The sequence below is a fragment of the Macadamia integrifolia genome, chromosome 9 (genome assembly GCF_013358625.1).
Source record: "Macadamia integrifolia cultivar HAES 741 chromosome 9, SCU_Mint_v3, whole genome shotgun sequence".
In the NCBI taxonomy this organism is placed as follows: domain Eukaryota; kingdom Viridiplantae; phylum Streptophyta; class Magnoliopsida; order Proteales; family Proteaceae; genus Macadamia; species Macadamia integrifolia.
The window spans coordinates 4,887,119-4,902,155 of record NC_056565.1 but is presented as its reverse complement, the minus strand read 5'-3'; the positions used below and the strand labels follow the sequence as shown (position 1 = coordinate 4,902,155).

General features: G+C 33.4%; 1 protein-coding gene across 1 annotated transcript; it reads right to left on the bottom strand.

Annotated features, from left to right (window-relative positions):
- Window positions 1-561: 561 nt before the first annotated feature.
- LOC122088354 (transcription factor ORG2-like) lies at window positions 562-3,492 on the bottom strand. Its single transcript, XM_042657590.1, has 3 exons — window positions 3,115-3,492; window positions 2,570-2,932; window positions 562-791 (listed from the first exon to the last, which is right to left on the bottom strand). Exons 1-3 carry the CDS (start codon window positions 3,397-3,399, stop codon window positions 657-659), a joined length of 783 nt encoding a protein of 260 aa, XP_042513524.1. The 5' UTR covers window positions 3,400-3,492; the 3' UTR covers window positions 562-656.
- Window positions 3,493-15,037: the final 11,545 nt, after the last annotated feature.

Sequence of the window (15,037 nt, the reverse complement as noted above, 5' to 3'; positions counted from 1 at the left end):
AGAATCTTAATATTTTATATTTGGATTTTGAAATGTCTATCTTGAAGATCAACTTTTGGATTTTTCTTGTGCCTGACAACTCTTGAGAAGGAATGTTAAACATACGAAAGTCATGATTTGGTCAAAATCAGAAAAAGAAAATCACTAGCTGATTGCAAGATCCACAACCAATGCTTCTATGAAGATTTTGCCTTTGGTCACTTTTTTATACTGAATTTGAAAAGTCCCTATCGAGTTTTGGAATTGAATTAATTGCAAGATTCATTTTTATATACTGGCATGTATCTCTATATATGTTCATGTGCACCTATGATACTCCTAGCACTACTATTTACATTCTCATAATCCTGGTTTTTCAAACCTTTACTTTCTCACTTGAAAAACTTTGTTTGGACTGAAATTTTACATGTGAGCAAAAACATTTAGTATTCCAGTCCACAAAAATTTGGGCTCTATCCAATCTGCCATATGGCAGATATTTGGCTCATTCTGAAAATTTTTACCCTTATGTAAAAAATTAATTAAATTATGTTATATGAATTTACTTCCAAGTTCGTATGCTTAGATTTCTGTACACATCATTTGTATTGACACCAACATTGTTTTAGTCATCCAAATAGGGTTTACAGAAAAGAAAAAAAAAAAAATGAAAATGATTATAGTTGGGTTTGCAAACCCCTTCTTAAGTTATGCACATTGAAGCATTGAGTTTGCAATTCTTCCTGGTTCTGGTACATAAACATGAGCTCTTGACTCAACATCTCACATTCCCAAACTCTGGTTTCTTTCACCTGTAGCATTAAATCAACAAAGGAAACAAAGTATTAGAAGAATACTCTCAACCCTTGTTGAAAGAAAATCTTGTGAAATAGATAACCTTTCTATAGATTTGGTGATGGGATGGGATGTTACTCTCTTTACAATCTTGCAATAAAGAGAGATATGTTTCATTCAAACATGAAGATGCTATGGATTGTTCTTTGCTAGAGACACAAGTGTACCCTATGTAAGTTTGACCATTATTTGTTCTCAGGTATATCATAAATAGTTAATTCTTTTTGGTTCTCTTGGATTAGGACTAAGGCAATTACTCAATTAATTTAATGAAATTGGTTTACTCCTCCAAAATTAAACTAAATTGATTAAATATAGGCCGAAGACAGGCGTGGGTGTCCTGATCTTTAAATATGGGTCAAACTTTATAGGGCCATCCTAGGTCTAAAGCTGGAGGCTTGACCCAAGCCCATATGATTACATTAAGTGAAATTGGGCTGTAATAGACCATGACTTCAAGATGAGTCAGCTCCATTCTAGACCCATAACCTCAACATATGGGCTTTATTAAGGCCTTAATTAGCGAACCCCATGTTATTTGTGAGGGGCCATTTTACATTTTTGGGACTCATATGGTTTTACACCAAAAACCAACTTTTTCAGCAATTTTTCTGGCTTAAGTGAAGATGACCATGTTTGGATTAGACTCAGGAATCAACCGCTTGGCTTTAGGGAAAAAAAAAAAAATAATAGATGATGATCTTCTTGATTTTGAAAACCCAAAAGTTTCTTTCAAACAATTCCTCAACACAAGGCCCAATTCAATGGAATGAAATTAGGCTGCTGCTTAGCTGCAACCCTGTGGCAGTCAAAGAAATTGAATCTAAAAGGATATTTTAAAAAATACTATAAACGAGAAGCGTATTTGTGAACCCTAAGGGGGAAGCGAATTATTCCATTAAATTCTTTGACTGCCAGCAGATTGCAACTGGGTAGCAGCCAATTTTTTCCCAATCATTCAACCTTCTAGGAAATTAAACCATATCATTCTTTGTCTTAAACACATTTATGTTGTAAGTGGAAGGAACTAGAGTGGAAAAAAAAAAAAAATGCATTTTTATCAATTTCACTCACATGTTTTGGTAAAACACAGTTTTAATATCCATTTCTAATAAAAAGAATCCAAAGTCAATTTAGTGGTGAATGGAAATAAAACCATTTCCAAGAATAAGCTTATACATGAAGTTAGATGCCATGCAAACCAGAACAATACAAATATTTCAGTCTAGGTAACAAGCAAAAGAAGCCAAAACTGATTGATTAACTAATCTATTGCATGTGAAGTATCAATTTTATTCTTACCCAAAAAATATATATATATATATATATATTAATTTATTTAATTGTTACTTAAAAATAATAATAAAATGAATAATGTGACTAATTCTTTTTTTCTTGGTCGAAGAATAATGTGACTAATTAACTATCAATAGAACGGTCCCAACAAAACACTTTCTTGATCAACTGTTTGAATTGTAAACTAATTTCCCTTAAGAACATGTAATATCAATATAGTGTGTTGGTCTAGTTGTACCAGGACCATTCAATTTTATTTTCTATTGCATCAAAGTGTATGATCATGACTCTTTACCAAAATGGACTGATCTAAGTCATCACAAAATTTTAATAAACAATAGAAATGAATTAGGGGTGTGAGGAGAGAAACAAGTGAAATGGGTCCTTAATAATAATAATGAAAATTCAATAGTAAAAAGAGTGGAGAGAAGAATAAAACCTGAAGATGAAGGTTGTAGCAAACCATCTTCCCAGAGGATGTGAAAGCTGAAGCATTCAAAACTTGGAAACCCCCTTTCTCTAAATCTTCTAAGACCACAGAGAGTGGGATGCTCTTGGACTTCAATGTAATAATCTGAATAACATATTCTCTTTCATCCACTTGACTTGCAGTGACTACTGGAAAAGAAGTTCGAACCCCTTTCCTTTGCTTATAATGAAGAGGATGGATAGGGTCATCTCTTTGTTCATAGATAACTGATAGTATCTCTTCTTTCCTTTGCATCAACTTCTGTACCAGCTTTTGTAGCTCCGGTATGTACTTGAGTGCACATGTCACAGTACCTGGGATACTCAGTTTCTTCTGCAGTTAGACAACTAAGATCTTACATATGTATAATGTTGGGTTCGCGCGCGGAAGATAGAAGTAATAATTTCACATAAGAAGTGAATAGCCCGATGTAGAGACTTATAGGAACTTAACAATAGAGATAATTAAGTAGTATGTGTTAGAAGGAAAGGATAATAGACAATAGAAACTCATACCGATCTATCAGTTCCCGGAAGTAGGGATCGAAGAGAGAAGAACAAATCGTTCAATCTTTTCCGACGGTCGCGTTCACTAGCGTTGTGGCTCAATTTCTTAACAGTTACTGGATCACCACCACCACAACCACCACTAGTGGTGCTAGAAGGCTTCGAAGTGTGAGGATCGATTTGTGGTTGCAAAGAATGAAGAAGGTGAGGGAATGATTCTGAGCTTCCTGTTTCTCTATGGTTATGAGAAGAGTTGATATGAGGTTCATTGGATGTCTTCTGGTTATGGTTCATGGGGAGTTGTACTGGAAGATCTAACTAAGGTTGAAAATGAAGGATGAGGAGGGTGGTCTGCTAGAATGATGGGATGTTATATAATTGAACAAGCAGGGCCATGTGATCTTCCTATGATTTGTACTTTGAAAGGAGGGAAAGATTTTGTTAGACTGTATTTATACAAAAAGCCTTCCACTAATCACCAGCACCATTGGAGGGTTTTGTGTCACTTCCTTTAAAAAAATGGTGTGGGGTTCTGCTTAGAGAGAGAGAGAGAGAGAGAGAGAGAGAGAGAGAGATTATAAAAACAATAAGATTCTAGCAAACAAGAGGATATCATTATTACAGTTGAACCGACAACCATGAAAACTACATCTTAATTTCATTTCCAAACCTCAAACCCTAGTTTTGAAGACTAAAGCAGAATCAATCAGCAAAGATGGGGCAGTCCGATTGAACCCGGTTTAAATACTTTTTCTAGTGGTTCAGGGACAAATCTTAGGTTGAACCTGATAAGTTGGTCATGCCAGCTGCCGCAAACCAGATTTCTATTTTAATGCAGGCTCAATAAGTCTAATTGCTATGTACAGTCTAAATGAACCTATATGAACCAATACTTAAAGATGTGAATTTGAAAGCGAAACCATTTACTGAAATCGAACCGAATCTTTTACATTGAAACCATAAAATCGTTTAGGAAATGGCTCGGTTCTAGTTTTAAGTTTAAGCCCAATTAGTTAAATGGGTTGGGTCGGTTTTTACTATTTAACTCATTGGTTTCAAACCGAATTGACACCGTAAAAATCGAATCGTTTCAACCATCAAAACCGATTCGATTAACCCATATAACGATTAAATATTTAGTTGTTTCAACAAAACATAATGGTTCAATTTAAAGAAGAATTAAGGACCATAGAGGCTGTCCAACAGTTTATTAAATAATTTACTCCTATTATGTAGTTATGTAGTTAAATCCTGGCTTGTTCAATGTCTCATTTAATTTGATACAAGATTGAAGTGTTTATCAACAAACGCAAATTTTAGTAAGCATATAAATAAACTAGTAAACCGATTTACTAACCGTTTAAAAACCGTATGGAATATATCACAATCAAGTCCGTTTAAAATCGTAAAACCGACACCATTTAAAAATCGTGGAACCAAAACCATTTATTAAATGGTTGCGATTTCAGAAAGTGCAACCGTTTAGTTGTGATTTGGGTTTCAACCAAATAAATGTGAACCGAATTGAACTGCATCGTATACACCAAAACCAAACCGATTAACACCCTTACCAATACTCTTAAGGTAGCATCCTAAAAAACTGTGGATCCCACATTTAGTATTAACAATTAGAAGAAAAAAAAACCTAAAAAGCAATGTAGACCTTATGTCAAGATACATGAAAGTACGAAATGTTCATTCAAGCTCATATGAAAAATGGAAATTCCACCGTTGCTGATTATTTCACATACACCTCCATTAGTCATTAATATTGGTATAGAAGCCACATAACCTTTTGCGGAACCTTCTCTCCAACAGGTAAAACTTGTACCCATTGGATTGTTGTCCAAAAACGGGATCATGCATACCAACATAAGATTCCAATTTGAGTTTAAAAAGGAACACTCTATGAGAGAGACTTTGGCAACACAGGTTTAAAAAACCTATCCTATATAAAAAAGGGTCAAAGAGCGGTCGGCAAACCAATCAAGTTTTCATGTTGTTTCGGTGGAGAATCCAAGAAACTTCAAGATAATATATCCTTTGTGAGCCCCCTGTATGGCCCTTACAAGGATGTTAATCGGTTTGATTTTGATGTATATAGTACGATTCGATTTGATTTATATTTATTTGGTTAAAATCAAATTTGAACTGTTTACTAAATCGTTACATTTTTGAAAACCATAATAGTTTAATAAATGGTCTCAATATCATGGTTTTTAAATGATGTTGATTTTACTGTTTTACACGGTTTTGATTGTTGTTTAATCCATACGATATTTAAACGATTAGCAATTGGTTTGTTAGTTTATTCGCATACCTAGCGAAATTTTCCTTTGTTGATAAAAATTTCAATGAGCAATGAGGCATTGAAGGGGCAAAGTTTTAACTACATAACTACATAATAGGAGTAAAATATTGAATAGGTTGTTGGACAGCCTCTGTGGTCCTCTTCTTCCCTAAATTAAACTCATCTTGTTTTGTTGACATGAAATTCATTATTTTAGTAAGTCATATACAGTTTAAACGGGTCGATTTTGACAGTGTAAACAGTTCGGTTTTTTACGGTGTTAATTCAGTTTGAAATCGTGGGTTAAATGATTAAAACCAAACCGACTCATTTAATAAATAGGTCTAAAAGTTGAAATCATAATTGAATCATTTACTAAATGGATTCACGGTTTTATGTAAACAACTTAATTCGAAAAAAAAAAATTTCAAATCACATCTTTACCCGTAGTGGGATCCTTACAACAAAAAAAATAACTTTCATTTCCTATAAGATCCTTAATCATTTTTAATATGCTTCTTGAATCTCAATTTTGCCTTAAATACGTGTCACTTCCATGGACACATGTCCCATCCTGATCACATTCCTACAATAAAGGCTGCCGAAAGTAAAGACCAGGATCATAATCCTTTGAGCAAAGCCGTGTAGTACCCATTATATATGCTAGTTGCACGGTTTAAGTGAGCTATAAAATTTTGCTATTGATTTGATGGTTTTTTTTTTTTGTGGGGGGGGGTGTGGGGGGAGTGCTAAAATACTAATATGATGATAAATATTCATTCATTTGGTGATAATGCATTAATGGTGGGCCATGAGTCATTAAGTATCAGACATATGTAAGGTTCATAAACTAGTCCTAGTCCTCAATGTGGATGCCATATTGTTGATCGAAAAATGACTTTGGTACACCCACTTTTGTAAAGAATTGGTGGTCCACTAATTTCATATTGAAAAACTTAGAAGATTCTTACCAAAAGAAAAAACACTTAGAAGATGGTAGTTATATATTGGGACTCTCAAGATATTGAGACATCAAAGTTGTGAGAGAACGAAAACTCAGGATGTTGGGACTCTCACAAGTCAATTATATAGACAAAATTCTTGATAGATTTAGAATGCAAGATTCTTGGAGAGAAAATGTTCATTTTTGAGATGACATTACACTTTCTAGGCCACGGAGTCCTCAGACCTCTGAGGATATAAAGACTATAAAAGGGGTCCTTATGCTTCGGCAATAGAAAGCCTGCAATGTTAAACTCCATACCAGATATATGTCATGCGGTTGTTATGGTCAGTTGATGTCTGTCTAATCCTTTATGAAGTATTTGAGAAGTCCAAATGATCATTTTTTTGTTTCTGGTGCATATAACATGTCAATGATTGGATACATTGTTTCATATTTTTCACACTAACAAAGACAATAGAAATCTACTTTCAAAATGTTATTCAGGTTATGAAGAGGGGCAGTTATATGAAGAAATGACAAATAGAAGTTGAATGTAGATTTCACAACCGAGACTGAGTATTTAGCACTTGTGAAGCAACCAAGGAGGCTATGTGATTGAAAAAATTCTTAACTGACCTTAAAGTAGTACCTGACCTTGTTCAACACTCTATATCCGTGTAATGCATAGTTGTCATGGTGTCAAGGCGAACAAAGGCGTTGGTGGGCTTTCTAAGTGTTTAGGCCAGAAGGTGCCTGCCTTAAGGCGAACAAGTTGACAAAATGTTATGTTTTATTTTTTCTCTTTTCTAACATAATTTAGTAAGCTACATAGACCTTGTATCATAAAATATCAACATTAAGCCATATCAAGTCATTAAAAATCAATATTAAGCCACATCGAATCATAAAAAATCAATATCAAGTCACATTAAGTTATAAAAAATCAACATATAGATTAATGTTTTTGTTCTATAATAAGTTTGACCGGCCAAATGATTTTATTTTTACATGAGGCTTTTTATATTAAGTATAACATAAAATTAGCTCTCTAACAGGTCTAAGATTATTTAAATCTAAGTTTTAATGACAAAATTATGTTCCAGTCAAATTTATTTTAACATGCGCAAATGCAGATAAAATCTCCTGAATGAAAATAATTTTATGGATATCAAAACAAAAGATTATTTTACCAGACTTTTGATTTTTAACAATGTTTTAGCATGATAAGATTTATAAAATTTTCATAATTGAGAAAAAACCCAGCATTTAAAAGTTGGAAATCACCCTATAACCAAAATTCAGTTTTTTTTCTTGGATTGGCGGTTGACTTTTTGTCTTTTTGAAATATGATTTTTAGACTATTTTTATTATATTTAAATAGGGGGTATTTGCTTATTTATGAATAATATCTTAAGTATATGAAATAATAAATATAAAAAATATTTACTTAAGTAAATGAAATAAAAAATATAAAAAAACATTTACTTAAATGATATTTGACATAAATAAGTGCTAAAACACAACGCGACATGCAATGCAATAAAGAGACTATCGCTAGGCCCCAGGAAAAACACCTGGATGTCAAGGCGTCGCCAAGACAACTATGATGTAATGTGATAACAAAGCACTGCTCACGCTAATGAACATAGAACTTATCAGAGGAACAAGCACGTGGAGTGCAAGTATCATCTAATTCAGGAGATTATATAGTGTGATGATATTACTTGCCAAAGTTGACTCTATAGATAAGTTATCCAAACCTATGACAAAGGGATTCATACCAATTATATTTAATAAACAGGTTAAGAACATAAGTGTTGGAGTAGTTGGACATTGGCTTTGATGTACAAGTGAGATTATTGAATATTTTGACATTTGACTCATGTCTTTTAAACCCAATTGAATATGATTAAATATATTAATTGTAGCTTATGGTTAAATATTTGTGTTTGTAATCATGTATTACAACCCAAATTATACCGGTTACTTGCTTACAATTATGGACACGATTGGGAACATTGTTTTAGGGTTACCACATTGTATAGCTTCCTAATGAGGATTGGCACAAGAATATAGATGTGGACACATATATATGTTAGACGTTGATTTGTAGAGATTCCATAATAGTTTATTGTCAATTGTGTTTGGCAATAGGAGTTTGCTCTGTCTGTGTTTTTTATTATTATTATTATTATTATTATTATTATTATTATTATTATTATTATTATTTTAATGCTTGAGAGGCACTAACTGTTACATTTGTACGTTGTGTGTTTGTAGAGTACCAATGGTTAATGCCTATTGACAAGACTGGTTATATATTGGTTGCTCGACATATAGAGTATGAATCTGAATAGATATAATACGCTATCGTTACCCTTACAAAGAATATCCAAGTGTGTGTGAGTCGTCTAACTGTGGCTGATCAAAATATGGAGCATGGAACTTGTTTTGTAAGGAATTTGCAAATATATATATATATATATATATATTGTTATGTTAAATAAATATTATTTAAAAAGTGTTTTCAAACTTCAGTAATGGTCATGACACTCCAATGTTAATATACACTGGATTAGAATTTTTTGGCAATGATTTTATTCTATCCTTGCAAGTTTCACTGTGGATGTTAATTGTGTGGGAGAGAAAATATAATAAAAGTTTCTACCATTGAGGTTTAAGGTTGCGTTTGTGGTTGGATTATTTTTTTGTACAATTAAAAATAATTCATAGATAATCCTTTAGGATTACACCACTTGAGATGATGGATATCATTAGATTGTAATCTCTTACATTAACTTTGTATTAAAAAGTCTTAAACCCCGATTACAATATGCCAAGAGAACATAACATTAGTTGTTAGAGTTAAAGAGAGAAAGAGAGTCTCTTCTTCTTCAAGCCTTGGTTCTGATTAAAATCTGTTCCCCTTTTTTACTGTTTAGAACATATTTTGCAGTATATTTCCCTAAGATACAACTAATTTTTTTTTCCTATAATAGCTCAAATATCATTATTATTATTATTATTATTATTATTTTTTTTTTTTTTTTTTTTGGGAGCCATGATAGGTCATCATAGAGGTCAAATACTAGGTAGGCCACCTCTCTATGTGGTCCATAATTCCCCTCTAGGGGGTGAATTGGGTAACATTTTTGAACGTGGTCCATAGAACCCATAGTTTCAGGCATAGAGGTTTGTTAAGTGGTCCGTTTGGTCCACATATTCCATACAGAATTACCAATGTGGCCTTGGATGGGGAATCAGGGAACTAAAGGGTCTCAGTGATCATGGGTCTTCGGCCTGGGCCGGTCTCTAAGGCATTATATATTCTTCCCGTTTCCCTAATCCCTATTCCACGCATCCAACTGCGGGGATCGCTGCTTCAGCTATTGGTTTGAAAGTAATTGCTGTGTCCATCTTATTGTTGGGTTGAATTGGGTTGGTAGGTCCTCACATATGCTTTATAGATGCAAAATGGGATCTGATTCCTCTGCAATGATGAAAGCGGATCAGGTTTTGATTCTCGTACAAGTCTGATTCACACACATGAAATTCATACAAGAAAAATCTTTGCAGTGTATTCTATGTGTATGGATCAAATCGTACGAGAATGGTTCTTGTATGAGAGTCTGATCTATACTCTCCAATGACTGCACCTTTCAATGATCCTCCAACAATCATCAAAGGCTGAGACTGCTAGGGCATGCAAAGTTGAGTTTGTCAATTGTTTCTGAACTGAGAAAACAAATTAAACCTGAATTATTTTCAAATTTGAGTTTGTCAATTGTAATCTTACCTTTCAAGTTTATATGTCTAAACCAGTCAATATAACATATCTTTCTATAGGAGGGAATTTTTTTAATAGGGACAACCTTTAAACCACATGACAAAGTGCCTCAGTTTAATGTTCAAATTTTTGTATATATCATGCACATCATCCATCAACTAGTTGTGAATTGATTTTTTTTACCAATTTGAATTTTGTTTCTATTAGTATAACAAGATAAGGTTCACTGAGATGTAGTGTGGCCTTTATGCCAGGACGGGGCCAATGAGATGGTAAATAAAGGCATCAACAAGGACAAAATTTTGCCTTTCATGAGGGGTGGGCGTGGCATTTTACCCCTTGTCTGAGCATAGGGGCCACATACTCTGCTCTTTTTCCTTAATAAAAAGAGCTTTAAATGTTCTTGAGATAGATTAACCATTCGGGTCATTTCATTTCATTTGGAGAAACTTTTTTTTCCCCCCCGTGTCAGTTCAAGGATCATACTATTGCACTACTATTTATTCGATGAGGGTGGGGATAATATGGTTAAACCAATGATTTTCCTTCGATTTACACTAGCACCCTACTGCCTTGCTAGCAGCAGCCACTAAGCTAGAAGCTCATCCCCATTTGGAGAACTATAAGACATAAATTAGTCTGCATCTCCGTATTCTACATATTTACTTTACCTTGAAGTGAAATATATATATATATATATATATGAGTGTGTGTGACAATTTATGAGTAATATGGTTCTGATTAAAGTTGATAAAGTAAAGTACAATTAAAAAAAAAAAAAGTGAATGATTTTGTTTTTATTTTTTTATTTTTCTTTCCATTTTTAAAATGTTTGACCCTATTTTTCACCATCTCAACTCAAGTTTTTTTTTTCTTACTGTTCTGTTTTAATTATGATTAGGAGTGGCATAGTGAAGAACTGAGTCATCACGACTGCTTAGAAATTGATACAAGGTACCTGTAAAGTACTGGTTCATGTACGAATTGATAGATTCATTTTAAAATTGTTGTTCGGTAGGGTTTTATTTTGTTCACTACTTTAGCCAGTTACTAGTATCTTATTCATACTCCATGAGATAAACTGATCTTAATTATATATGTCGGTACTGGTTTAATATTAGAATTGAATAATAAGGCTAAAATAAATTAAAAGTGTAAAGTGTTTCTTGATCATCATGGAGGAAGATAAGTTTTTTAAATCAAAACTCCAAAATTCAGGGATGGCTCAATATATATAGTTTAGAGCTTCCTGTTAAAGTGAAGCAAATATATTAGGAGTTCCAATCTATTTAGGACCCAATAGATTAATTAGGAGCACACAGTAGCTAATCTTTTAATTATTGGTAATGGCTTCAATCCCAATTGGTAACAGCTTTGAAAACATCCATGCAACTGTTCCCTCATGGTAGTACAAGTAGTATTATTGGCATTAAGGACCAAATGAGGTATCTTCATTTCTATTTTATTTTTTTTAATCATTCTTTAACCATTAAAGAAAAAGAGATAATTTTTTTTGCTGCACCACAGATACAGAGGGTGGGTAATGACTATTGTGCTTCTTCTAGGGATGCATACCCATGTGTGTTGACACAAGGACTTCTCATGGACAGAAAACTCTTTTCGAAGAAAAAATATTCTTTCTTTTAAGAAAACGCATTTGGGTTGATTAAGAACTACCTATGATTGACTAAGAAGAAAGTTTCTCTTCACATTCTTGACCATATATCTCCCCATGTACAAAGTCCTTATTTGAATCCTTAGTCACATCCAAGGACAGTAAAAAAATAATCTCTTCACGTGAATGATTCGAAATTCGGTCCAATGACTAAAGGATTGAATATCCAAAGCTTTGAATAATGCATAACCATTGATCAATATTTAAAGCATTGAAAGTTATTTGGATGCCAAAGTAGTTAATTCAGATTGAAAACAGAAAATATGCTAAATTGATTGGATTGTATATTCTTTAAGCTAAAATGAATAGGAATCCATATACTTGGTTTCAGATGTACAAAAAGGTATCAGGAAGGTATTTTGAGAAACATTTTAAAATTCTACAAGAATTTATGAACCTGATGTGGATGTGATGAAGGTCCTTTACCGTTTGGTGAAGGAAATTTTTCTCCAATGATGTGGACTGTCAAAAGTTTTTAGAAGCTTTATGATAATTTATGTATAATTTTTTCCACTATAAATATTAAGTCTGGTTAGGTAGGACCACCACTTTGGCTCAAATCTAGGGCCCACATGGAGCTAAGCTTTTTGGATTATTTTTTATTTTCTATGTGGGGTGGTGGATGGGGCAATAGAGGAAAAACATTTTCTAAGAATATAAAAAAATTACAAATCAACTTTAAAGGTTAAAAGATTCAATCCAAACAAAATCTATCCATCAGAATGCATTTAGCAAGATTAGCAAGATTAGCAATATAATTATGAGCATGAGAGCAATGTTTTTCCTATGATTGTGACAATTAAAACTCACATATCACATTAACCATAGTAGGAGTCAAATTAAAGCCAATAATAGAAAGGAAATTGGATTTTCAAAACTAATAAGTCTCTTTCCAAGAAACAATCCGTCTTTGCTATTCTTAAACACTCTTTTGCAATAAGTGAACTACACCAAGAACCAATCTTGGATATATATATATATATATATATTAAGGAAAAAAGAAAAACTGATGGTGGGAGCATATTTGGGAGCATGCATTAATGTAAATTTATACGTAGACATATACCATATACATGAGACAAAGTGGGGAATGTGGGGGACCAGAGATTCCTTCTTAATGTCAAGTTCTTTTAATTAAACAACAAACCAATTCACCAATTCTCAATTAAGTCTGTCTACTCAGAAGTTGCAGGTTAAGTATCAATATTCTTCTACCATTTTATGAGGAGGGAGCATATTTGGGACTGGACACACACACACACCAAAAAATAAAAAAAAGAAGAATATTGAAAGCTATTAACATTTTACTTAATTCCATCAGTTCATGTGGGTGGCAGCTGAAGTGCTGAACTGCTCATGTTTTCTTAATATTCTAGGACGAGATCTTTCACTTCTTGTCAGTTAAAATCTTTCTTTATATCACTTTAAGGGAACTTTTTTTTTTTTTTTGGAAGGTAGTCATTCCAAAAGGAAAAAACCTACTTCAACCCACTAAGATCTTCTACCCAAAAAAATAAAAAATAAAAAATAAAAAACCCCTAAAATTGTCTAAAAGTAAAAGAGATAATTTTTTTTTTTTTTTGGGAGAAGTTGGAGTGAGATTCATCACTCTATCTAGGGTTGATAAACTCCCATAGGATTTTAGGACCTATCCAAAATACTCTCACCTGTTCAGTGAATGTTTTCCATTCATTGTATCTTAAGGAAACACGATCCAAACTTTTTTTTATCAAACCTAATTACTAGAAACAAAAGTTGCAAGGGAGCTGTGAGGAAGAAACACCAGAGTCTATAATGGGTAAAGAAACCAGAGAATATAATGATTTGGCTAAAATAACAATAATCTTCTATCTTCTGATAGTGATCATGATCAAGATTCCAAATTACATAAAATATAGTCCTGTTGCGGCCAGAAACTGTTTCCCTTCTGACAACAACAGTGATAATGAGGCTTGTGAAAGAATAGTAATTAGTGAGGATGTGAGATGATCCATACCCTTCCTCTATTTATAGTGCGGGGTAGGGTAGAATCATGCTTGAAGATGGTTACTTGCCTCACAAGGTGGCAATAGTAAGTTTCTTCTTTGGACGTGGGGAATCCTTCCTGTTATCGGTGGATTGAATTTCAGCCTCCAAGACTACTGCATGCAACAACATATAAGGGACAACTTTGGATTGGGACCCAAAAGAAATCAAAATAGCTGGCTAGGTTATGTGGGCTTTCAGTTTCACATAGAGGCCCACTTATTTGGGCTTTGTTATAAATCAATTTGGACGCACTTACAATTGTATTTGGACTGATTGGGAGATGAAATCTAATTATCTTAAGATATGCCCATGGTTTGGACATTGAACTAGTTTAGACTTGAGATACTTGTCTTTGCCGTACAAAGTTTAAGGTAATTAGTCAAGGCCCAAGTACATCTGGGCCCCCTCTAAATCACTCTCATTTGTTCTTACAAGGATAATTCCCCACAATCTACAAGGAGCTAGCCCAGTCTCATCAAACCCATTGACCCCAGGGGGTGGGTGCCACAAGCGTTGAGAAGAGAGTGCCAGTGGGTTCCTACTTCCTTGTGCCCAATCCGAAGCCTTAGAGTGAGACACCTCTCTTTATTCTGGTTTGGGATTTATCTAGCTTGAGCCACAACCAATGCAAATTCATTTAAGGGCCTCTTCTACATTTTCTATGGTGGTTCAAAGTAAAGTAAATTTAATAATTGAATATGGAATTCTTTAGAGTTGGTGATATAACACAGAAGGGTATTGATTACAAAATGTTCTTATTTAGGTTTGAAACTATCACTTCCCTTCCTAAAATAACTGCTTTTTCTTTGATTTATTTCTTACTCCACTATTTATATTCTACCACAATTATAGTAGCATATATACTTGTTTTCTCTTTTTTTTTAATTTTCTTCTCCAAAATATTGATCGATTACCTCCACCATTACCTGTTGATTAATTCTTCCAAGGCACTCATTTTAAGACAGTTTTCTTAGAATTCTAAAGATTCTTCATGTCATATTTAAACTTCTTTCTTGATGCTATTACTGAAATATGTAGAGGGTGACAAGGTCAAGATCAAATGAAATAAAATAAGTGGAATCAAAAAAATCGTGGTTGATCTTTTGGTCTTTTTTTCCCTCTTTGCCTTGTCTAAGGCTTTGTGGTGATTTTTACTTTCTCCCTAATTTGGTTTGTATCCTGCCTTTTTGACTTTTTTTTTTTTTG

Coding starts and splice junctions, on each gene's coding strand:
- LOC122088354 (XM_042657590.1), bottom strand. CDS start 3,399: ATGAACCATAACCAGAAGACATCCAATGAACCTCATATCAACTCTTCT. Junction 2,933..3,114: donor TTCCGGGAACTGATAGATCG/GTATGAGTTTCT, acceptor GTCTAACTGCAG/AAGAAACTGAGTATCCCAGG. Junction 792..2,569: donor GCTACAACCTTCATCTTCAG/GTTTTATTCTTC, acceptor TTAATGCTACAG/GTGAAAGAAACCAGAGTTTG.